The 25,735-nt window shown below is 36.0% G+C and overlaps 1 protein-coding gene across 1 annotated transcript in view; it reads right to left on the bottom strand.

The window, feature by feature from the left end:
• LOC129230460 (low-density lipoprotein receptor-related protein 2-like) overlaps positions 1–25,735 on the bottom strand; it is an 80,645-nt gene that overhangs the window by 41,719 nt on the left and 13,191 nt on the right. The window contains exons 4-15 of the mRNA XM_054864860.1: positions 22,558–22,677; positions 17,870–17,986; positions 15,238–15,351; positions 15,046–15,165; positions 12,918–13,136; positions 12,674–12,845; positions 10,178–10,382; positions 9,101–9,296; positions 7,744–7,863; positions 5,271–5,481; positions 3,736–3,921; positions 52–243 (exon numbers count right to left, since the gene is read on the bottom strand). Coding sequence (XP_054720835.1) covers positions 52–243; positions 3,736–3,921; positions 5,271–5,481; positions 7,744–7,863; positions 9,101–9,296; positions 10,178–10,382; positions 12,674–12,845; positions 12,918–13,136; positions 15,046–15,165; positions 15,238–15,351; positions 17,870–17,986; positions 22,558–22,677 — 1,972 coding nt within the window. The remainder of the gene's footprint in view (positions 1–51; positions 244–3,735; positions 3,922–5,270; positions 5,482–7,743; positions 7,864–9,100; positions 9,297–10,177; positions 10,383–12,673; positions 12,846–12,917; positions 13,137–15,045; positions 15,166–15,237; positions 15,352–17,869; positions 17,987–22,557; positions 22,678–25,735) is intronic.

Genomic DNA, 25,735 nt, shown 5'->3' with positions numbered 1-25,735 from the left:
AAAAGCTTGAGTAGAAATTGACTAGCAGGAAGCTAAACGTTAAAGACCTACCTCCTTGAATTCATGTAGTCCATTGAAAATATTTTTTCCGATGCAAGATCTGCCCAATAAAGTAGACTTCTGACAGGATGTACAGCTATAGACATAATGGATCCAGTGACTCGGCGTATAAATTTTCTGTTCTTGCCATCCATATCATACATTGAGACTTCTGAATTATCGATAGTTGATACAAACATAATCCTGGAAACAAGAAATGAATTTAGTTGAACTAGAGTAAGAAATCATAAGGTTAGAAAAGCAAAAAGGGGCCTACTCTGGAATGTCCATAAATCCTATTTTATTGGAAGGAATTTACATTAGTTTTATTTTACTTTTTTGCCTTTGACCAGAAGGATTTAAAAGTAGTTGCCTACATTCTTGCAGTATCATTACTTATCTATTAGGTACATGTAGCTCTTTATTCTAGACTCGAGTATTCCGAGAGATTCGTTATTGCTAGGACCTGAAACTATCATTGTCACGTGACGGGTTACGCTACATCATTGGAGGCCTTTGGAATGGAAAGTAGTTACGAAATATTTGTGGCAAAAAACTAATAGAACACTTATAACTCCACTGAAATTCAACGGCGCAATAGAATATCATGTTACGAAAAACTTGTCCATGTTAGCGATGCACCATAGGCTATGGCTTTATGCAACAGTGATTATAATGTAGCCGGTTGTCTCCCGCCGCCCAGTAGACTCTGTAGTTGTCTACGTTTATCGTAGTGGATTAAGAGGGAAATTGACACTGGGGCATATAAAGGGGGAAGCTAGGCATACCTACTATGAAGGTAATGACTTTACCTGGATGGCGCGAAAAGAATGCATGAATTTCAATAATAAAATACTAACATAATTAACTATACTTTGATCGCGTGCAAAATTTAGTAATCCCTGCAAGCGCTAATTTTATGTATTGTCACAATTTCACGTTCTGAAGATAACGACCTGCACACGGCGGCATCGTGAATACAGTCTTCGAAACTCATCTCATTCGTCAACGTTTCATGTAAAACTGCATTTTCTTCACGTATTGCAACTTCCAGACCATTGAGTATACGAGGTTTGTTGCAATCCATTCTACTTTAAAATTGCAATAAGTAAAGAAATTGTAGCAGTGTCACATAACACATTGATTAATGAGATTACGAATTTCTAAGGAAGACTATATGCACGAAGAAGGTGGTCGCCTGCATGCAAGATCAAAGTTAAGCTAATTATACCAGTCACCATGCGTTCTTTGTTACCCTGTAGAAAGTGAATTCTTATTTAGGAGCGAGTTCAAGGGGAAAAAACAACGTTTGTTTAAGCTTTGTTTTCAAAGTCCGTGAACGCAAGCCAGAAAAGATGAGTGAAAGTCATCCGAAGTGAAACCCAAGCAATCCAGGAAAGACTTTTCAAACTCAAAGCCATGAATGTTACTTAAAATCGAAAGACAGCTACTAGACGAGATCCATCTTCCTCAAACTCCAGTGTGCACCCACGGAAACTTGCAGCCATACCAATGAACAGATAAAGTGCAAGGTCCGATTAAGATATTGGGGGACCTACGCCAAACACCTTTTCGGGAGCCCCTATGTAGTCAAACCTTACAGTTATAGTTTTTGGCTAACACAATTTCGGTCATTTCGAGGCCTCCAAGAAGTGAAGGCCCAATTCAGTAGGGAGGCCCTGATAGAGTGGCCAATCTTCTCACTTTTTCTCACTAACAAGGAGACGGCACGACCGTGTGAGGTCTGAGACCTGCGTCTTCTTGTGGTGAAAGAGAACCGTTAGCACATTACGTGGTTAAAGTAATACGACGCAATACTCTGAAAAAATCGATTTAAAGTCACCATGGAGTCTTAAAGGCGCCTTATGAATTTAAAATGTCAGTCTTGACCAGCCGCCTCTAGCCTAGTTGGTTAAAGCGCGATCTTGTGCTCCAGAGATAGCATGATCGAATCCTTACTCTGGACCTTTTTCTATCGCAACAATTTGTAGTAACGCGTTTCATCCCAATATTTTTCTGAAATGTATTTGCCAAGGATCGCAAACTTTTTCATTCATTGAAAAACATTCTTGCTCGTTATTCTGTACGGTTTGATTTGCATAGTAAAGGTTTTTGACCTGTGGTCCTCTTACGGTTATAAGGGACATCTGCTCATCCACATTCGGATCTTTATTTTTTTGTTATCAGAGCAATTATTAAAATTGCTTCTCTTCCCTACATAAATTTATTTACATCATTTTTTCGAATTATGTTCTTCCAGCAAAACAATTGCTATTTTTCATCCTACCACTACTTCGTTACCACTAATCGTTGTGGTAGTAAAAAAAATGAAAAGAAAAAAGGTCCAGAGTGGGATTCGATCGTGCTATCTCTGGAGCACAAGATCGCGCCTTAACCAACTAGGCTAGCGGCAGCTCGTCAAGAGACTGACATTTTAAACTCATAAGCGCTTAAGAGACTCCATGGCGATTTTAAATCGATTTTCTCAATTCTGAGTATTGCGTCGCATTACTTGAACCACGTAAGGTACTAGGTCCTCTTTCACCACAAATAATTGACGCAAATCTTCGACCCCACGGTCGTGCCGTCGCCTTGCAAGAACACCTTAACGAATTAGACTTAGTCTGCTGTTGTGTCGCGACGATGCCTCTTGGTCAAGACATCGGCCACTTCATTACCAGTGATACTAACGTAGGAGGAGATTATGGGAAGTGGACACCTTGGCTCTGCTTGGTCAGTGGTTGCAACTTTTCCGTCCAGTAGCTGAACACAGGCACTATCACCATCCTTGTTTCCAATGCTAAAGGTGTTGTAATGAGAGAAACGGCTGTCTGTACCGACCCAGATCTCGGCTATGCCGGGGTCTAATGGAATAGTTTTTAACTTTTTAATGCCTTAGTACACACCTGAAAGTCTAGCAATCATCTACAATCTTCATTGCGTCTAGGAAGCTTGATAGAATGACCTTCAAAAAACGAAATCCCGCTTCCAGAGCGATTAAGATCATTTGTACTGACATCAGTATCTGATGGCATCGTTTGATATGCCATTTAATATCGAAGCTTGTTCTAAACTTTTACATAAAGCATATGAATGAAAATGACGAACCGAACACGACATTAGTATCTGAAATAATCACTTGCTGAAGTATACATCATGGGCACTTTGCAACGAAAGTCTTACTTTGCACGTCGCGTTTAATTTTCCGTACACGTGAAAATTTGATATCGTAAATTAGTTAAGTGAAACTGTTTTATACATTGCATATGCGCCCTTCAGTCTAGTAGTTTTAAGAGTAGAATAAAGTAAGTGAAGTCGAAATATTTTGCTCACTTCCAAAAATAAAGTACTGATCCATAAATACAGTTCACTCGACATCTGCAGCTAGGGCAATATCGGACGAAGCAAGATAAAACTTGTTTAAAGGTAAAAGTTTACACAACTTCAAGGGAGTTCGCAGCATGAGCTGGCAAAGATAAGTCAAAGGGCCCCATGCCCGTCCTATCTCCCTTAAAGAGAAACAGGTTGTTTACAGGGCCATTACGTTGCCCATTTAATTTGGTTGGCCCAGAAATTAATTCTTGTTCTTCCCGTGCTAAACTATTGGAAGAGCGTATATCAATGTTCAACCTGCTAATTAAGACAGTTTTAAAATCCGAATGAGAGAAAATACGGTAATTTGGTAAGAGTACTTACCCCCGAGCAGGAGCCAATGCGATTGCTGTAGGCTTTGCCAAACCAGTTATGATGGATGTTACGTTGCGATTCCGTAACGAAAGAACTTCCACAGTATTTTTGCCAGAATCAACCCAGTAAAGAACATCGCTCATCCAATCAAATGCAAGATCTTCAGGAAGAATTAGATGATTTTCTAATAAATGCCTGTAAAGACAAAGTTCAATATTTTGAATTATACTATGAAGTTAGTTTTAACTAATTTTATTTGCAAAACTAAGAATTACTTTACCTTTAGCTAATAATTTCAACAGAATAGTTTAGTAGATAGGTAACAGAATTATACTCGATTTGCCATTTGATATCGATTCAAACAATTTTATTTAGTGCTAGTGAACTGGATCCCACATACTGCTCAGTCTTTTTATTAACCATGAGAAATTTGCAGATTAGTCTAGTAGGAAAATTTCAAAATAAAGAGAAAGTACATAAATGCCAGAAGTCTATATTGGGAAGATAAACGGCAGTATCTGCAGACTTTTCATTTCTTATTTTATTGCCTTTGTCAGTTACTTTATTGTACAAACTTGTTTATTCGATTTTCGCTAAAAGTACAGCACGAGAAGAAAGTCAAATTCTAATATTTTACTAGCGACTTATGCATCAAAAACTTGTTTCGTCAACTCTTAAAATCCTATTTCTGTATCTTCTTAAATCTGCGATTTACCTGCCTACGAAGGCAGTGTTGTACTTAACTTATTGAGTTCTGCGCTGGTGACGTGAAACTGAAAATTTATGTTACTTCTCGTCGACTTTAATATCAAATACTTCCAAACCAAAGATTGTTGCCGAGGGCTAAAATTCTATTCTAGCATTATTGGCTAGTCTGAAATTAAAGCTATGATTTCAATATTATAATTTAATTTAGAAAATTTATGTTACTTTAGAAAGCAGTTCATGTAAAATGCAATGTAACAAATAGAGCTAAAAAAAGGGTCCATCTAAATTAGAAAAAGATTAGGAATTTAATTGGCCAGCGATTTTCTGGTAAGACTGCAAGAAAAACCTGCACACTGCTTACAACACGAATAGTTTTTTTGCACTAAACATTATCATCTCGCTGGAACCCAATGCAAAACAGCCGAGTAGCAATCAAACAACCAACATTACAAATATAATGCACCATAATACATGACTGATCACCGGCCATCGAACTGCTGAAAACGGCTCGTATTACTGTTTTCTCCCGACGCAACTTTCACCACCGTATCCCCAAAACTCACACCAAGCTCTCTTCAAATACGGAAGCCTTATGTACGGTACCTTATACGTCTCTAGTCCAAAACTTGGAATAAATCAATAAATTCATATTTTGACAGCATTAACAATAAGTTTACATTGCACTGCTTCAGATTTTTCAGTGTGCTTAAGAGAGTTTTCGGATCAGCGTCTCATGAATCCAAAAGATAAATTAGCAACCCCTTTATTTATTTATCAACTTCATTTACTAAAATTCATAAATAATTAAAATGGGGCGTGAATAATTTTTTACTTACCCCTCTGATGAAGGTGTTACGTAATCAATGCATGGCCTGGACAAATCCACAATGAACAGAGTTTGGGATTTCCAGTCGTATTCCACGTTTCCAATCATCTCGACCCGAGTGTTAGGAAGAACAGACACCGCATCTCTTCCAACCGTCTCTGGACGTATAAGAAAAATTTTGGAATCTTCTGCGACGAACAAGGAAGGATATTTCTCCTCAACTAGAAAAGAACGTATATTCAAATTAGATAACAAGTATATTCCATGGAAAAAATACTTGAAAGTAAAGGGCTTTTTTAATCTATATAATCGAGTCCTATATGAAGTGCCGACTGTTTGGTATAAACCATTTTCAGCTAAGGGGAAAATTTCGTAAAGCAGGCTTAAAAGTATTTCAAAAGACTTACTGTTACAAAATCTAAAAGTTTATCATACAACTGATTTCTTCTGTTTTATGTTCTCTTACTATTATTTGTATTCATTCAAAACTTTAGCACAAAAATCTAGTTTAACTTAAGATTTGCTGAAAATTTAAAGAGGTTTTAAGTCGATGTATAATTTCATATTTTTCCTTAGAACAAATTTTGATTCAAGTCAGCCAAAAAACTTGAATTACGATTGCCAATCTGCCAAGATTTAATTAAAAAAAGTGCTAGTTCATATTCAGATTGTACTTCAGATTCCAGTGAAAATAAGGTCTTGGAACTGAATTTAAAGCAAAAGCTTTGAGATACTTCAACAGAAGACAGTACACATGACGTATGTTGAGGAAGTTTTAGATTACACCGCTGGGTTGGATGTAACCAAAAATAGAGCATGAAGTTTCATTGCGACGGCTGCTTAGCATTAAAAACTGATTTTCGTCTCATGAAATTTCTTGAGAAACCTAAAACTAAGCGGGGTCATTACGAAAAATACCAGAAATTTTCAGTACATCAAATTGCACTGCTGATCTGCATCGTGGTAACTTTTAGACAGCGAAACCGTGCACACTATGAATTTACTAGTTTCCGAGTAGTTTCAGATACATTTCTGTTTAAGCTTTCTTTTAGACTTATGAATATGCAATGATAGTTCATCCATTTGCATCGAAGTGGATATTATGATCAAATATTCTGCTCACCATAACAAAAGCGCGAAGTATGTGCGCAAGTAGATATTGCAAAGTGACGATTGTAATCCAATTTTTACTGGTAACAGCAGTTCTAAAAATCTAGAAGTGTGAGGGCCTTTGTAATTATTTACATCAAGACTTACAGCCATACATTAGGTATCCATTGGAAAAAAAAATCAAAAGCATGTAAGCGTTGTGTAAACTTGTCACTAAGATTCATTTTAGTAAGATTACTGCATATGTGTTAACCGTTAACTTCTCTCTGCAGTATAGAACTCTGAAAATAACTTGAGAGAAATTCTATGTGAGTTATTTGGACTAAGACTATGAACTTAGTCTACTCTATTTTATCATTCGTTTTATAATACTGAAAATTTTCAGGTCTCTAAATTTTATATATCGTTTAATTTGCCAACTTTCGTATGGTGTTAATTGGCTAAAGGAAGACTTATGGAGGTATTTATATAATTCTTGCATCAAAATGTGATAATCCGAAAAAAAATTTACAAAGAAGTTTCCTAAAGTTTCTTAAATTTGAGGTCAAAATAAAGATCAATTTATTGCTCTTAAAACCAAATGTCGAATTTGTTAATGCTTTTAGAAAATTAGTTTTTCCTCACTTAGCTGTTTTCTAGACAACGGCTAAGAAAAGTAACTAAAAACTGCCCTTTGTGTTTAAAGACTAATTTTTCAGGCTAGGATCTTCACAAAACAAAGTCATACATAATCATAGTAATTACTATATAATTTGCTATTCACCGTGTTACTTTAAATTTTAAGGTACTGAGTTTGAAATGTAATTTTAATATAATTAAAAAAGTTATTTAAAACGTTTGAAATTTAACAGTTTGACGCGAGCACGCGCAAATTTAGTGACCTTTAAAGTTTGATTAAATGTTAAAACAGGTGAACAGTTTAGTTCAAATGAGAGTCAATGTGGGATGAAAGTGTCGAAATTGAGGCTTGTTGATAAGATTACAAAATCTGCTACATGCTCTTCTACAGTAGATAGATGATAGAAGTTACGCCAAATCGAGGCTCTTATATAATTAGATTTCCCGTCGATTTGTTATCTTGAATAAATTAAATGGTTTTTTCATTTAAACAATGAAAGACTAAAGACTAAGAAAGTTCCTTGATAAAACTAAGACGAAAGTAAATTTAACAAAATTATCGTTTTGAAAATCAGTTAATTTTTATTACTAACTTCGTCATTAACAATGGCTCTTTGCCAGTGTCAGTAAATGTGTGGGGAGGTAAGTATTTAATGAAAACTTATCGTAATTTGCAAAAATGATAAATGGAAAAGTATTTCCATCTTAATTCAAAGTATTCTTAATAATTGAATCTTTGGCAAAAAGTTACTTACTGATGCAGGTTCTGTTATCACTTGACAGTTTGTGACCGGATGGGCAGACGCAACGGTAAGTTTTAAAAGGAGCAAGCACGCACATGTGACTGCACAAGTGAGCCCAACATGGATTTGTAGCTGGAAAGGAAAATTACATTTGTTGAAAAGCAAATACGTATTACAAAAAAAAACGAAAGTACAAAAACAAGTTCGCACCTAAAGGTAATAAATTTGAAGCATAGGAGTATTTAAGTGCGCTAAAAAAGTTCAACTAAATTGAAGTGGATCCAGAAAATTTAAGCAGATTGAGAACGTATAAAGGGATAATAGAAATGAATCGCAAACTTCCGCTCCCTAAAGTCATGGAAGATCGCTTAAGTTCTCATTTCTGAAGGAGTGCACCTCCCCTCTTTCCCTATTAAAGTTATTCTACAGATAGTCGTAAACTTTAATTTCGAAACTTTTACAGGAGAGCCTCTGAAACTCTTCATACCATTTAAGATGACTAAAAAACTGTTGAAGACTTAATTGTCGTGTTCCGATCCCTCTAAAGTTGGACATGGGCTTCAAAGGCATTTCCAAGACTCATGTGCCCAAAATATTAACCCCCTTTCTCTTATCTTTGAAGATAGTTTAAAATTGTGTTTTTGGAACTTCAATATCGAAAATATGGCTGTATCTCTGCTAAAGAGGGAGATCGCCTTTTCGCCCCTCCCTTCTATCCGCGTTTGCTTCTAAACAGATTATAGTTAATTTTATGACGATTAAACCGAACATTTAAAGTAGCGAATAATTTTAATCAGGGCACGATTTCGATCAAAAGCGTGGTAACAATAGCCATCGGAAGCTATGTTCATGCTTAAATAAATAGACTGGATTCCGTCTAATGTGTGAAAATGCACATACAGTTGTAAAGAACAAAAGTTGAGATAACATGCAACTTAAGCCCGATTTAATGGGCTTTTTTTGCAGATAGAGAAAAATCTCGTTAATTCGGTTATGAAGAGTTCAACTGATTTGTGAAGTATAAAGTAGTTAAATTACTTTTTTTACAAAGAGTAGCCTTACTCTCAGCCAATACCTTTGTTTCTTAACTCATTGCAACTGAAATTATTTCAAGCTGAATCTGAGTTAAGCTTCTCCGTAGCAGCTGCTAGTATATATCAGGAACAGTCTGAAATTAGAAATTTGTCTGCAGCATGGTTTTAATTTAAATCTATTTTGAGACGATTTCTAACGACCTGTAAAATAAACGATTCAACAAAACTAAAGACACGATTTGAGTTGAAAAGATAATTCAATTTAGGGCTGAGTATTTTGTGTAAAGGACTAAGTTGTCTTCATTTTTTGTACTTTTGTTTAACTTTATTTTTACCTGCAGGAGCAAGGACTGGATGGTAAACGTGAACTCCCATGATATGTTTTCCATTTTCCCGAACCATGAGAGTAGTCTTTCGCCCAGTGAATTTATTGCAAGCGTCCAAAGAAAATGTGTTCCAATCAGTCCAATACAAATTGTCTTCAAACACCGTAAGCGAATATGGGTGATACACGCTATCTTTAATGATTACCTGTAAATAGAAAAATTGTTTACATATCAAGTACTTATGTCTTCGAATTTCCTCCACTAACTAGGAGTTAAAACATTTTCATTTATTACTCTAGGCGGAAAAACCATCAAGTACATAAGTTAAACTTAGTGTTCGGATGTTTATTATGAAAAGTTCTTTTTATCTCCTAATAAGAGAATTATCTTAGACCTAACACATATTGACACTCACTCTGAGCAATCAACCCACTACAAGCACCCGTCCACATCTGAAATTTAATTTCTTCTCTCGTAAGTGAGAACTGCATTTTCAGGACATATAATTTAAAATATTTGCTAAAGATCCCTTACTTGCGCTTTGACATCCCCTCCAATTCTGAATCAGAAGCTGGTTGAAAGAGAATTGCAACTTGAACTAAGTGCGAAGCACTGGCCTAATATATAGTCGTATTTCGTTCTGACTAATTTTGTTTCGGAAATTCAAAAAATAGCTCGAATTCGTATATGAAAATTTAGAGGAAGGTTCGGGAGTCAGGTACGAACCTAATCCCCTTAAAGGTAAAAATGAGAATAAAAATTTTCGCCTAGGGTTAAATTACTCCAACTATATAATACTGGAACAAATACAGCAAAGAGACTTACATTACGTTTCGATAATAAAACGTTAGAATGAGAACCTCGAATTCTAAACAGAATTAAATTTAACATTTTCCTTTCTGTATAAAGAATCTAGTGTATTAGCCTTTGCGTAGCCAACTTTATTTTAAAAAATAAAACAATGATTTCACACTTACTGTTTAAAAAGGTGTACACTTACTGTTGTTTCAAAATTCTAATTTATCGCCAATGGAACTTTCTAGTTACCCTGAAAAAATCCAAGATAAATAACGACACAATACAAACCTTTCTATTAATTCCATCCAAAGTAATAGATTCTATAGTATGCAGTTGAGCGTCAGTCCAGAAGAGGCGGTTTGTTGTGTGATCAACTGCTATTCCATTTGGCCAGAAGATGTTAGTCGATACTAAAGTTATCCTGTTCGAGCCATCCATACCACTTTTGTATATACCCGCAGTACCTTCTCCCCAGTCACTCCAGTAAAGGACCCTGAAATTGATTCAGAGAGAGTTGAGTTCGATTGATTTGCCGTAGCAATACTCCAACCGCATGGAGATACGGCTACTGGAAGTGCATTATGAACTTCCGTCGCTCAATTAATTTGAAAACTTCCTGTAGAAACATCCTCATAAATAGCCGATGAACGAGTAACCCGCGTGTTTCAACACTAAAACTCTCATCACTGCATGATCATTTGATTATATATTTTGGTAATTTTTAACACGCAGGAAGGCTTTGTGACAAGTCCGAACTCGATCCGGTAATTTAACTGTGCTACCGGTAAGACTCATTTCAGGGGAATGAAGAAACTAAAAAATGGTCAACAAGGAAGCTACTTACTGGAGTTTAGGGTTCATCCACTGGAGTTAGGGATAACATATCAAACGTCAAAATATCACCAAACAGGCAATGGCTTCGTTCAAATGTAGACTCAAATTTTACCAGTCATACCTTGATGGGTAATTTTCTAGTTTAAAATTATTCCTCGAGTTAAATTGATTAAAGCAGAAAAGCAGGAGCTATCAGACCAGAGATTAAAAATTTTACAGCAGGAAAATTAGTCCAATTGAAGCAAGATACAGTTCGAATTGACAAAAAACCAATGTAGTGCTTTAAAAGCGTGTGATTTGAGCTAACAAGGAACAGAGGGACAAGTTTTTAATTTCCTATATTTTATGTACCAAACATGGCTCTACTTAATTCTTACGACATTTCAGTGACTATCAATGAAACTCATGGCAACAAAGATTGCTTGCGCTATAGGGAACCTGTGTTTCCGTTATGTTGCCATTGATTGGTCGATGCAGGGGATCCTGTAGTGCCTCTTACGGTCAAAATAAGCGACGTCCAATCAAAAATAAACTGAAACATTGACATTGATTGGTGGATGCATGAGCTGCATTGATTTAACACAGAAAAGTAATAAATCGCCAAGGCCCGTTAAGCGCCAGCACCATCTAGTGGGACCATGATATCCACAATTAAAAAGTATCATACTTTCGTTAACCTGTATGGCAACGTCGTAGTAGAGATTAACCACTGCAAAATGTCATCTTGTTGGAAAGCTTCGGCTTTTTTTTTTATCTTTGCTGTATTTAGTTTTATTTGAGTTTTATATGAGTAATGTATTATTTTGTGTGTTTTATTTGAGTTGCGTTTTTGATTATTCAATGATCAATATCTATTAATTCAAAACAAACTTTTAACTGCATACATGTGATATTCCATATTTCATTGCATACTTTCTCTAAATTCTGTCTTGGGAGTACAACTACATTATGGTACCTCCAACCTCCCCTACTAAACATTTTAGAATTTAAAGTAAATATTTCTGAACAGTAAGATTGAAAATTAGTGGAATTTAGTTTTGCTAAAGCCGTATTAAAATCAATTTTAATAGCATTTACGTAAATCTAAAGAGTGCATTTCCTGATACTCTTATATTTATAAATTGAAATCTGAAAACAAGTAAAAAATATGGAGAGGCTTAAGTGTGTGCGAACCCACGTTTGAAATTTTGATACCAATTTAAGGAGAGTTGGTGCCCTAAAATCTTAACTCAGTTTTATATAATTAAAAAATTTTCAAATCTAGAGATACATAATTCATGCTTCTACGTAGATTAAAAGTAACTAAATTTAAGTATTAGTGGGGCAGGAATGTACTAAAATTTAAGAAACAATTTGACTTTCAAACTAGATTTTCAAAACGTCTATTTTAAAAACTAGAGTTCATTTTCCTAGGATAAGCCAAAAAAAAAATCCTTGGAAGTTTTCATCGCATTTTATTTATAGGTCAAATAATGAAGTGAAATTTTTGCTTTAGAACTTTCTTGAAGTCCTATTTTTAATGGTAATTTTTTTTACATTTAAGTAGTAACTATTGGTTAAAATTTAATCATGAAATTAACAGAATTTCCTTAAAATGTCATTCTGGAGAGTAATTTATCGAAAACTGAAAAAATTTTAACGATAGAAAATTGAAGTTAAGAAAAAGGTACATATTTAGCTATTTAACATTACTCGTATATAAGGTACTAACCCCCTTAAAGACAGAAAAAGGGAGTGCTTGTTAAATAAATTCCGATTGATAGCACCAGTACTCTAAAATCACTAAAAAGTTAAACATAGTCCAAAAGTTTATGAGTGTTTAGTACTGAAGTGTTCTGTACTCAAGTGTACAACCGCAGCAACAATTTTAAAACTAAAAATTCTCAACCTAAATGTAGCTAATAATTTGAGACGAACGGACTATAATGGTTTCAAAACTAGACTTCTTACCCCTCTGGAGGATCCAGCTTGAGAGAACGTGGTTTCACTATATCTGTGCTGTGGATAACGTGGCACATGCTTCCATCTATTTTGCAAACGAGCACCTGTTTTAACCCTGAATCTGTTATGTACAGATTCCTTCCTATGTAGTCTACAGCTATGTCCTCAGGAATCTGAAGTCCTACAAGAAATTAGTTCTAAACAGTCTTTCTTTCACACTTTTGCAAAGAAAAGTTTGAGGGAAAATCCTTACCACTACTGAGAATTGTAGTTAATTCAGAACCATCCAATTTCGTGGAGTAAACAGATGATTTGTTCGAAATTTCAACCCAATATACTGTTTGATCGGTTGGATCGGCATCTACTGCAGCAGCTTTGTAAATGGCTTTTTGAATTAAGAAATAGCGATTGGTCCTTAAGTGTATACCACGAATTTCTTGCAAGGTTGAGAAGATTAACAATGGTTCGGGACCTAAAAAAGTAAAGTCAAAGACTGACTTACGAAATAGACATCCGGTGATGAAAGCTGCTTTGAATAGAATAAAATATTTTATTATTGAATTAACCCCTATTGACTTATGAGCAGCTCTTATCTTTAATTTGTACAGATTGAACGGAATGAATACTTTGAGATCTTAAAGCATTTACCCTTTGATTTGTATTTTCAGAATCAAAGCTGTTTATAGCTTCTGACCTTAGAGCAGGAACTAAAATGGAGGGAGCAAGTCCAATCACTGGCTTAGCAAAAACTGACCCACAGACCCCACGTCACGTGACTGCACAATGACGAATGGTTGGCACGTTTTGCCTGAAACAAGCAAAAGAAAACAGATTTCTTCCAATGCTGTGCTTTAAAATCGATCACGTGACTTTGTTTCTTGGTTTTATGAAACTTCACTCCCTCCATTTTATCTCTTAATGCTTCTGACGCAGAATTTTACAGCATTTTGAAAACAAATCAGAACTAAACGGTATTCTAGTTTCGATATGCGTCGGTAAACTAGAAAACACATCCATAATAGCTTTCAATTCCATTTAAAATTTCTATTTGTAGACTTTCTTCGGTACAAAACGTACTTATGCCTTTCGACGTGGACTTCAATGGAACTTGTCCGGTTACAGGTACAAGTTTACTGAAGATTTACCAATTTCAGTTAAAACAAACATTCTGAACTTTCTAACTAATAACAGGTCGAAAAAGTTGGCGAAATAAAATCTTTTTTGGTTTAGCGAAGGCTTTTAAAGCTGCCTTTAACGTATTAAAAATTGATTTGCTTTAACTCCGAGTGAAAATATTCCAAGGAGCAAAATGTTTCAAAAAGTTCCACCGCAAAATTTCAAAGATGCAACGTAGACATCTGGTTTAGTAATTTAAACGAGCTGATATGTGCATCACATGACTTTATTTTGATCCAATTTAATGATAATAGTACCTTGGAGCATGCAAAGAAACGCTTTAAATATCAAATTTGTTGCGAACCGAAGCACAAAAATTTATACAGATTAATTTTCCCAATATTGACAATTTGAATTTGATTCAATGGTTAACACTGGCCAAAATAAAAATCACAATTAAAAAGTGATTAATGATTGATAATTGATGTGGATTTAAAAAAACTCTACATTTGACACCAAACTGGCGACTGAACTTAGCGATATATCGCCAAGCTTTTGATCGCCAAATTATTACACCACTTGAGACTGCATTTAAATAAACAATTTCTCCCAAAAAAAACGTAAGACCCCCTTTGGAACATCTGAATGCAACCAAAAGGGGAGGTGCTCAACTAGATCCCACTAGAAGCCTATGTACCAAATCTCTACTTTCTAGGACATTCCGTTTTCGCGTTATACGAGATACATACACACATACGAACGTCAGCAGAAAACTTAATTCTGGGATCGTCAAAACTGATATTTCGGGTGCCTATACGTTCTTAAGCATATATCCACGTGAGGTTGGGTTGAAAAGACTTTCTATTCATTCGGGGGCTAGCAAAATTGAAGTTAAGGCCGATTTTTGGGTGAAATTTTTTTCGCGAATACAATAATTCCTTTACCATGTAAAAAAGTAAAAATGCATTTAGTTCTCGCCAGTCTTAAAATGATATATTGAAATAAGCAATGAGGCACCTACTATTTTAATTCTGTACAAATTTTCGATATAGTTAAGATTATAAAATTTTTAATCCAACGGTTAAAATTGCTACAGATAAAACTTTCGAGCATAGAATTAATACAAAACCCAAAGTCTAGTTGAAAGGCAAACAACATTTTGCAGACATCGATTTCTATCTTAACTACTGGAATAAACTCTCTCACTTGCATACTTGCAAATCAATCTTGAGCATTAAAATACATCAAAGGCCAAAATGACTTACCATCTGCTTGACAAGTTCGGTTTACCAATTTGTATCTAAATAAACAAGAACACTTGTAGCCTCCTTCTGTATTTGTGCAATTATGACTGCAGAACCCTTCTGTCTGGCATTCATCAATATCTGAAAAATAACTGTTTTACATTGGGCCTTTAGATAAAGGATTATACATCTTGTAAAAACCCACTTTCCTACCTAAGCAAGTTCTGTTATCCTTCTTTAACTTATAACCACTTTCACAGTAGCATTCAGGACCATTTGGGGTGTTTCTGCATTTTTGAGAGCATGAAATATTAGCACAGGTGTCTCCTGAAAGAGATTTTGAAGTCAAAAATTGCAATGGGGTTGGTTCAATCAGTCAAAAGTAGTAATTTCAGTCACTGAATTTGATAGAATAAGCGGAAAGTCATGGAGCGCAAAAACTTATTCTCAAAACGTTTAATTTTTTAATTAATTCTCTTCAAATGTCCGATCTTTCAATCAAGCCGTAGTCTTTACAACGTCACCAAGTGATTAACTTCGGCTCGCTACTCTACTGTCGCGTTAAATGCTTACTCTTGCTGTACCACGTTTCCAGTCCAGATTATGATAATTAAGAAGCAAAATAAATATTGCGCTCAGCGCTATTGACAGTGAATAGCATTTCATCTCTTGTGATATGTCCAGAAGCGTAAGAAATGAAATTGGATGTGCGCACCGACTAAAATTGGTAAAAAATATTAAACTTCGTAAAATTACTTCTAAAATGGTCAAATCCTATGTTTTTAAGCATGCTCTTTCAAAAAAAAAAAAAAGGTTGAAGATAGTACTGAGAAAAGGTTGAAAATAGTACTGATCTCATTATTCGCTCTCCAGGCATGAAACTTCAGTTTGCTATACCATTTTAGCAACCGACAATTACTTCGAAAATAGAGGTTTAAACAATAGTTTGATTCTTTTACCTTAAATTACGAAACATTGATTCTGAAATTCCATCACAACGAATAAAGTAACTTAGCAGAGCAAAAACTAAGCTTAAGGGGGTCCGGGATACATTTCGAAGATTTCTGTATTAAATATTTTAGAGTTTTGAAATTTTTTGCACCGATTCACATTTATTTAATGAGCAAAATCATAGCATTAATGGTTAAAAAAAATTTATTTAAATTTAATTTTTTTTTTAAATGGGGTTGCTTTAAATTGCTATAACTACAAATATTCTTGATCAATTTAATTTTTTCAAAAAATTATGCAAAAATATCTAAGCTTTAATTTTTTTTGGGCGATTTTAAAAATATTGATTCAATGAAAAAAAATTTGAAGAAAAATTTCGAAAAATTCGAAGACACTTTTGAAAAATCTTATTTTTTGCAGTAAACGTTTTTTTAATTCGCCGAATAAAAATTAAACTGCTTGAAAAAGATATGCTCCGAACTTCATTACTTTATATTCATCGGTTTCTGACTTATAAGAGTTTGAATGCAAGAAATTGGGGAAAAAATGCATCATGGAGAAAAACGCGTTGAAAGTTTTAAAGTAAAACACACATTTGTTAGGTGTATGCAACAAAAATAATTATATCTTTCGTTCTAATAAAGATAGGAACACTATTCAAACGTCCTTTTAAGCAAAAGAAAAGAGTTTTTCAAGTAATAAAAAAATTGCAAAATTTGTGTCCCGGATCCCCTTAAAACAAAATACGGATACAAACCTAAAAACATGCCGATATATGTAATCAGGTATTCTACATTCCTAATTAACTTTGTATGAGCAGAAATTGGATCTGTCATTAAGCTTCTATTTTAGGCACGTTCGAGGTATGCCTAATTATAGAATAGAGAAACCCGGATTCCGAGAAATTTTAAGACTGCACTTTTTGCATTGAAAATTTTAATTTTTGCTATGATCTTTTAGTGTGGAAAACCAAATACTTGAACTCTTTTTCCGATGCCGGTGTCACTTTGAGTACTTTCTGTTGATTGATGGCGCATGTGTTCTTGAATTATAGTTGGGGCAAACCTAACCTGGACCCATTGTGAAGATTACGCAGGTCTTAATCACAGCATTGAGGTACTGTCAGGTTTGGCTTGCCCGAACTATGGATGATTCATTGCCCATATTTGCAAAGCAGCTAACTCCATTTCATTGGGTTTCAAACCGTCTAATGTGAAAACGGAAAGAAAATAGCTAGAGTACTTCAAATCTTTGAACAGCGATTAAAAAGCTTGAAACATTCATTGCACTAGAGATTTACTAGAATTCTGAACTAGAATTGGTAATTTAGAGCTTATGAAATCGATACGAATGCGCAGGACTGAGTACATTAATCTTAACACTTCCAAAACTTGGAAAATTCCACACGCGACAAATTCCAAATGCATTAGGCACTTCAAAAACTAGTTCATTGCAGTAAACTTAGACATCAACTTATCAGTATATATCTTAATTGAAAGACTTTGCAGTTTTTAATCAGGAGATATTTGCAACCTTCAAACACAACTCTCAGGCCATGTAGCAGAAGCAGGGCGACACCGCGACGCTTGTTGCAGATTCTTTAGTCTGCGGAGTATTTCTCAGCTGGAAACTAAGTTTTGCAGAAAAAATTTTAGCTAATGAAGACTTCTGGGATCAAATACACAGGTAGTTCTTTTATAAGCATCTTATTTTTAAAGCTTTTCTCTATGCCGATTTAGGTTTTACGAGTATCCAAATGTTTTCAAATATTTCGTTTTTTGATCAGCGTCGCATACCGATGAAAAAAACTTCTACCGGCCCAGCAAATATGGGGGAAAAAATTCTGCTATGCATTGAAACAATCATTTTCACAATTCAAGACATGAGAACTCACCGCAATGACTTCCTTCATCGCTTGCATCAGGGCAATCTTTAGTCCCATCACAAACTTGGGTCAGATTCAGGCAAGAACCTGACCCACACATGAACTGAGACTCTGTACATTTCTTGGCTGAAAATCCAAATGTGTTATTAGAACTCTGCTCAGGTTGTTTCACAAAAGCCTAATTTGGTTATTTTATTTTACTATGACTGATTTTCCCTTCTCTTTAAGGGTAATTGCATGATATATTTAATAAAAGTTCATAATTCATCGAATACTAATAACTTAAAAATTAAAACTTTTAATGATGTTATTGAGACGTTAGAAAGTTAATAAAAAGTGCCATTTTTCCAACTCTAAAAATATTCTACTTTAGAACCTATGGCACACAAAGGGTTAAAAAACAATTTTTCAAAACATTAAAAATCCGAATCAAGAAACTGGAATTTTATGTTTAAATTCTAATTAGGTTAGAAAGCTACAAGTACAGCTTGACCACGAAAAGAAGGCTGATGACCTTGAAGCAAAACATTTGTAATAGGTAGAATTTGCCAGAAAGCACCGAATAGTAAGAAGCATGGTCTCGCTAATCCTATCCCAAAACAATAAACAAATGAAGTTTTTGCTTCAAGGTCATCCGCCCTTTTTTCGTGGTCAAGTTTTAATCGGCTTCGAGTAGGCAGAGTTACATGCAGGCCTCGGGACTTCTCGTTAGGCGGCATTCAGAAATAGCATTTGGGCCATTCCAAGAAAAAGTAGACTTTGTCCCGTACGTGACAGATCATATATTTCATTATAAAGTAATAACTTCAAAGGGTAATGACATTTTTTGCTCAGAAAATCGCGTCAGTTTGTAATTTAAGCAGAAAAAATTCGTTCATTAATATTTTAAAGTATTATTTTTAATGAAATTTATGAAGCGTCACGTGCAGGACAAAATGACAGTTTTTCGTGGAATGGACAAGTTTGAAATTTTAGTAATCACTAGCCAGGAATAGCAATAAGAGCTGAATATAGTAAAACTATCATTAAAGCTGATATCTTCACAATCCTCATACATAAAATAGCCGATGATAGAGTAACGCGCGAACAATGAAACTCGCGCCACGGCATGATAATTTGCTTTGGTAATGTTTAACATGATGGGTTATATTGTGACAATCGCTCTATCGGTAACAACTGTTTTACTGGTAAAGCTTCTCCACGAAACGAAGGACGGAGAAAAGGTGGAGGATGACTCTGAAGCGAAACCTCATTTTGTATCATTTGTAATAGGTAGAACCAACCAGAAAGCACCTAAAAGTAAGTAGTTCTCGCTGATCCTATCTATTACAAAATAACAATCGACCTACTACAGACGATACAAATGATACTCTTGCTTCAAGGTCAGTCTTCTCTTCGCGGTCAAGCTTTAAGACTAATTTCAGGGGAAGGAAGAAACTAAAAAATTATCAACTATATGAACGCTATCTACTGGACTTTACGGTTAATCCACTGGAGTTGGGGTTACCATTTCAACAATCAAAATATCAAACAGGCAATGGCTTCTAGTTAGTTGATAAAAATTTAGCAAATCAGTAGTTTGCATGTCCTTGCTAATGTGCAAAATTAGACTACCAGTGACCTCCATCTCAGTTACGGCAAATTCAGAATGATTGCTAATAAGCGTGAATGACTTTCTCTAGATAGCCATAACGAGCTGTTTGCTACCCGTTACTAATTTTTTTAATTAACGGTTTGTAAGGGAAAGATCCGAGAAATTCAAGTTGTCTTAAGCATTAACTGAAATTGGACAATGCACCCCTTTTTAATGAATTCTAAAAAGAAATAAACATCGTCAAGGCCATAGGTCAACTTATCAGAACCCTAGTATCGGGACCACCGTGATAACCTGAGCCCCAAAAGAAACAAGATCGATCGAATTCGAGGCATTCTATGGTTTGGAAAATCTGTTCTATGTTTTACCAAATGCACACCGTTTACGGAATGTAACTACGTATTGCACCCCGGCAATGAAAGCGACACCAACTCAATTTTGGAAAGCATAGTAACTATTGATTTAAAATCTAAATGTTATGATCTGCCCTGCCACAAAACTCTGAGAGCTTGCATAACTGGTGCGTGGGGGCGTAAAAGCAATATAACCCATAGTGACGCATTAAAATTCACTTAAATTTTCGAATTTCAAATATGCATTAAACAAGAAAACTATTAAAACATCACATCATAATGCTTATGTGTATTGTAATATTAGAGATCAAATCACGAAAATAGTTTAATTGCAAAAAATCTTTTCGGTTTTTTTCCCGAGTTGTGCCGCATTTCTTTTAGGAGTGCGATAGGCAAGATGCAACTAGCTTGACGTTTTTGCTTTCAACTACGGGTGAGACTTGATTCCGGTCATGTCCGTAATACTAGCATTTGACTATACCGATGCACTACAGGTCCGACTCTTAATAGTTTTTTCATGGAGATGGCGGATTAAGTGGGCGGGAGAAGGGAATATCCTATTTTTGTAGGATCGGTGAAAATGCGCAAGCAGTAAAACCTTTACCGATTTTGTGCAGTCGCTGATCATACCTATCTGAAAATGAAGAGCTATGTCCGTCTAGTTCATTCGCCATCTCTCCGTGGTTCAGTTATAATCAGAGTTTTACCTAGACCACATTTCACATTTTTAAGAGGTTAACACATAAACGGTAAGTTACTTCAATCCTTCCGGTACCAACACAGGAAGTTTGAAGATAATTGGCACATTTTAAAAATTCGAAGAAAAGCAACAAGTTGCCGAATGAATATGCGGTTTGCACCATAATACTTCGTAGGTTCAAAAATACTTTGACATCTTAAAAAAGGGTAATTAAAAGTAATCTGTATCGTCAGAGTAAGAAACACAAGTGTCACGTGAGATGTTTAATCTTTTTTTTAAACAGGAAGCACTCCCTTTCATTTTTAGAGTGCAATGTGTGCTGCTCGAACCAGATCTAAATGGTAGTTCCTTCCATATCCACAAACTAAACACATTTAACTCTGGTAATGAAAGGTATTAGGGTAACGGCACCAGTAACAGACAAGGGTAAAACCGATTTTGCTGTGACCCATGAATTCGGTGAAACCATCCAGTGTTATCAGAGTGAAGTTTGAGCCAGTTGGTATTTACAAGACAATGGTGGAAGGTTATGAACAGCCACCACGAGGTCTGCCGGTGTTTCATGTTCATTTGAATTAAATAAGGCTTTAGATCCTAAAATAAGGAAATCGTACATTTTGAAGAGAAAGTGAATTTTGACCATAACTTATCCTTTCTTCATCTTATGTTACTGGGTATCTGATTTTCTGGTGGACAACTGAGGGTCGGACCTTTTTTGAAATTGAGCAAATAAAAATAGAATTGACTTATTCAGAACAACCAGAAGCAGCCAAATGCTAGATGAAATGTAGTTGCATGAGAGAAAAATAGTTTTAAGTCTGAATACATTAAAAGGCTCGGAAAATCGAGTTAACCCGAGAGTGACGTCTTAAGAATGTCTGTTACTGGGGCCGTTGCCATACTTTGTTTAAATAAACTAAAAACACGCTTTAGTAAAATGAACTAAAAAGTTGAATTATCTTTGGATGACAAGTATATAAAGTAATTGACCAAACACATTTTAATGTAATAGAAAAAGCGTGGGGGCTTCTTATCATTTGTCTTAAATTTCTTCCACTTTTTATCCATGCAAAAATGCAGCCCCACGCTTTTCTTTATTACAGTAAAATTAAGTGTTTGGTCAATGACTTCATATACTAGTCATCCAAAGATTATTTTTAACTTTTTAGTTCATTTTGCTATAAAAGCGTGTTCTTTTAACTATTATTTTATTTCAAATAAGGTTTAGATACTAAATATTGCTGACACTTGTAGCTCTTAAATGAAATCTTTGTGAGTGTTCGATTTTTATAATGGAATGTATCTTAGTATTCTATTGCATTATTTGCATCAAACATTTTGAATGCTTTCTGGTAAGTTCATGAGCAAACATTGTTACAATTCGCAGCTCTGATTTGTACGTTGTAAGTAATTCTAATAAGCCACAGGCTATTTGTCCAAAGGAAAGTTGGACCCACAAACATACAAGTTAAGCTAATAAAAACGTGTTAATTAGAATAAACTAATAACTTATGTTAAATTAATTTTATTATAGGATATTGCATTGTCATCGGGTCTGAGGTTTTATTCCAAATTTTAAAAGAATCCTATCACAGAAAGTGGGCGAAAATTAAGTAGCAAAATAATAACTTTAATTTCTGTTTAAACAAGATTAGAACGCAAGCCCAATGATTCCCGGAGGTGGACGCCAGCGAAGACCCGCACCTTAGACCGCTCGGCTACGAACGCTCATAAAGTGGTGGAATGTACTAACAGTAATAAACCACTAACTCTTAGTCCAAAGTAGAGTTACAAACATACAAGTGAAGCTAATAAAAGCGTGTTAAAAATGAAACATCTCACTGTGACGATACAGCGATTACTTATAATTTTGTTTTTACCCTCTTTTTATGATGTCAAAATTCTTGAACCTTTGAGGTGTTATGAAGCAAACGGCATATCGGTAAAATTTGTTTTCCTGTAAATTTTACAAATGTCAAGGACTTTTCGGAGACCCTGTATATTATTCAGAAATAAAGTTACGAGGTATAAGATCAGAAAAAATGCTCACCATTTGGGCAGTCTACTTCATCGGAACCATCACGGCAATCTCTCTGGCCATCACACCTCCACCTTTTTGGGATGCAGTGATTGTCTTTGCATGTGAAGCCACTACAAGTAGTAGAGTTTCCTAAAAATGCGAATCGGTCTTTAACGGGTGGAAATCATTTCGACGTACTATCTACGTCTTTCACAGCAAAAGAAACTATAAATTAAAAAAGTAGGCAGTAACTGAGGCGGTACTAATCAGAACCACACATGTCCGTTCTGAACTGTTTTTGGGAATTCTCTATAAACGTTTCTAAACCTTTAGCAGAAAATTGAAATTGTTTAGTTTCAGTGTTCTTAAGAGAAAGCTTTCAGGTGTAGGAGCACCAATTCACCTATAGTTTAATTTCAAGTTAGGACATTTCTTCGTTTTATTGGACCTGATTGACATTTTTTCTTGAATTAAAATCTCAGTAGACAGAGTTAAGAGCCTAAGACATTCAGACCATAACCTCAACAGCATCAAGCTTGAAAGTGTGGATTAGCTCTAGGACACTTGACCAAAGTGGGGGGTCTCCTATTTGCTGAATGCGCATGTTTTTAGCCTGCAACAAGCCTATGGACATGCTAGTGTTGTAGGAACTATCCTGTTATATTTGAATCGGCTGCCATCTCTATTTTTGTTGAAACTAGACATTTAGTTTCGATTAGTTAATTCTAGACTGTCAAGGTTCAATTGAGAAAAATAGTCAAGTAATGCTTCCAGCGAGTTGGAAATACCGGGTGATTATAAAAAAACTTTGCCAACATCTGCACTTCTAGCGTCCGTTCTATTTAACCGATCAAGATGATATTTCAAATATAGTTCTTTTGAGATATGTGCTCGAGATTCTGTGAATGGCAACACAGTGGCCCTCGCGGTTACAGTTACAGTGACAGAAACTCGAAGTTTTCGAATGGCAACGCCTACTTTTTACCATCGCAAAATGTTCAGCGCATGCGAAAACCCTAAATAGCGTTGAAACGGTACCGATGTCTAAAAACGGACGTGTTCTGCAAACACAAAAGAGTTCTGAAAACCGGCCAATAAAACACGATCTGGGCGCACGCAATAAATTTGCATGTGACAGAGTCAAGAAACCAATCACAGAACGCCGGTCGCCAGATATTCAGCGTAGGAAACCTATAAAATACCAAGCGGGTATGCGAAGTCGTCATTCGGGAACTCGCACATGCTGACGATATGAGTCTTCCGAGGAAAGTTCGCGGTGAATTGATCAAACTCTATTACCAAAATGGGATGAACGCTGCGGAAGCCTTGCGTGTGTATCGCCGCAATCATCGACAACGACGCGGCCCATGTACTCTGCAAGCTCTGCGTGATTTAGTGCGGAAATTCGAAGATACAGGCTGCACCTGTGACAAACAGCGCTCCGGACGGCCAACTTTTCTGAGGACGTTGTCATGGAAGTGCACCATACAGTGACTACAGGACACACAGACACCGCAAGAGGCATAGCGCGCGTGTTGGATATTCCGAACTCAACGGTCCGCAAGCTCTTGCGCTCGGTACTTCACATGTTTCCCTATCGGTTCCAGTGCGTCCAGATGTTGGAGCCGGGTGACCCACAACAAATGAATTCGCAATGGACTTCGCAAATGAATTTTTGTTACGATATGATGCGGATAACGATTGGCCACTTCGCATACTGTGGACGGACGAGGCGCATTTCACCTTAAATGGCAGCATTAACACAAAGAATTGTGTGCACTGGGGAGAGACGAATCCTCATGCTGTGGCGCCAGTACCATTATATGACGCCAAAGTGACTGCGTGGTGCGGCATTACAGCTACATTTGTTCTGGGTCCGTTCTTCTTTGAGGAAACGACCCCGACTGGCCTTGCAACATGTTCTGTAACGGGCCGTCGGTATGCAGCCATGCTGGAAAATTATGTCTTACCGGAGTTGCGTCGGCTGAATGCACTCAATGACATTGTTTGGATGAAAGATGGCGCACCTCCACATATAGCGAGGTCAGTTAAAAGGCTCCTGGATCAGCATTTTGGTGATCGCATCATCTCACGCCATTATCCTTTTCCGTGGCCTGCGCGATCCCCAGATCTGACACCTATGGATTTCTGGTTTTGGGGCTATCTCAAATCCAGAGTTTATCTGTGCAATCCTCAAACATTGTCGGACTTAAAGGATTCTATACGGCGTGAGATTGGAAAAATCCCTCGTACCATGTTGCGTGCAGCGACATTGTCCACCGTCTCCCGCATGCAATACGTAATTGGCTGTGATGGCACTCATGTGGAAAATGTTTAAAATTAATAAAGATTTTTTTTCTCTATGTGTTCTTATCATTGAGCAGTGTCTTGTCTCTGTCGTATGCATTATTCCTCCGTGCGCCTTGAAGAACTGTTTGTATGTGTATAACACGTCGGTTTTCGGACATATCGGTACCGTTTCAACGCTATTTAGGGTTTTCGCATGTGCTGAACATTTTGCGATGGTAAAAAGTAGGCGTTGCCATTCGAAAACTTCGATTTTCTGTCACTGTAACTCTAACCGCGAGGGCCACTGTGTTGCCATTCACAGAATCTCGAGCGCATATCTCAAAAGAACTATATTTGAAATATCATCTTGATCGGTTAAATAGAACGGACGCTAGAAGTGCAGATGTTGGCAAAGTTTTTTTATAATCACCCGGTAAATTGTTCTTTCAGAACAAAAATTAAACCAATTCTATAAAAATAAAGGATTCACATAATGCAGTTGTATCTAAAAGACTGATTTAAATAATGAAGTCAAGCCTAAAACAAAGGGTTTTTAGCTGTCCCTGCCATGTTACTATAAAATTAATCTTTGAGGTACAGAACATACATTGATCAGGTGTATTTAGTTTTGTGTCAGTTGGGTTGAAAAGACTATGGACTCAAATTAAGCGAGTCATAGGCGCCTATATGCGAAATTTTAAGGGGGGGGCGCTCAGATGTTTTTTCCATGATTTACCAGGATATTTTCTCCATGGAAACCAATTTCGGTACACACTTTGGTTATTAAAATTCGACATTTTAAATAACTTATTGATTGCTAGAGAAATGTTTACATTTTTGCAAAGAAAGTGCTAAAAGCACAGTTCTAATTTCTAAGAGAGGGAGGGATTGAGCCCCCATCCCCCCCCCTCGACCCATA

The sequence above is a fragment of the Uloborus diversus genome, chromosome 9 (assembly GCF_026930045.1).
Source record: "Uloborus diversus isolate 005 chromosome 9, Udiv.v.3.1, whole genome shotgun sequence".
NCBI classification, from domain to species: domain Eukaryota; kingdom Metazoa; phylum Arthropoda; class Arachnida; order Araneae; family Uloboridae; genus Uloborus; species Uloborus diversus.
This window is presented reverse-complemented; position numbering and strand designations above follow the sequence as displayed.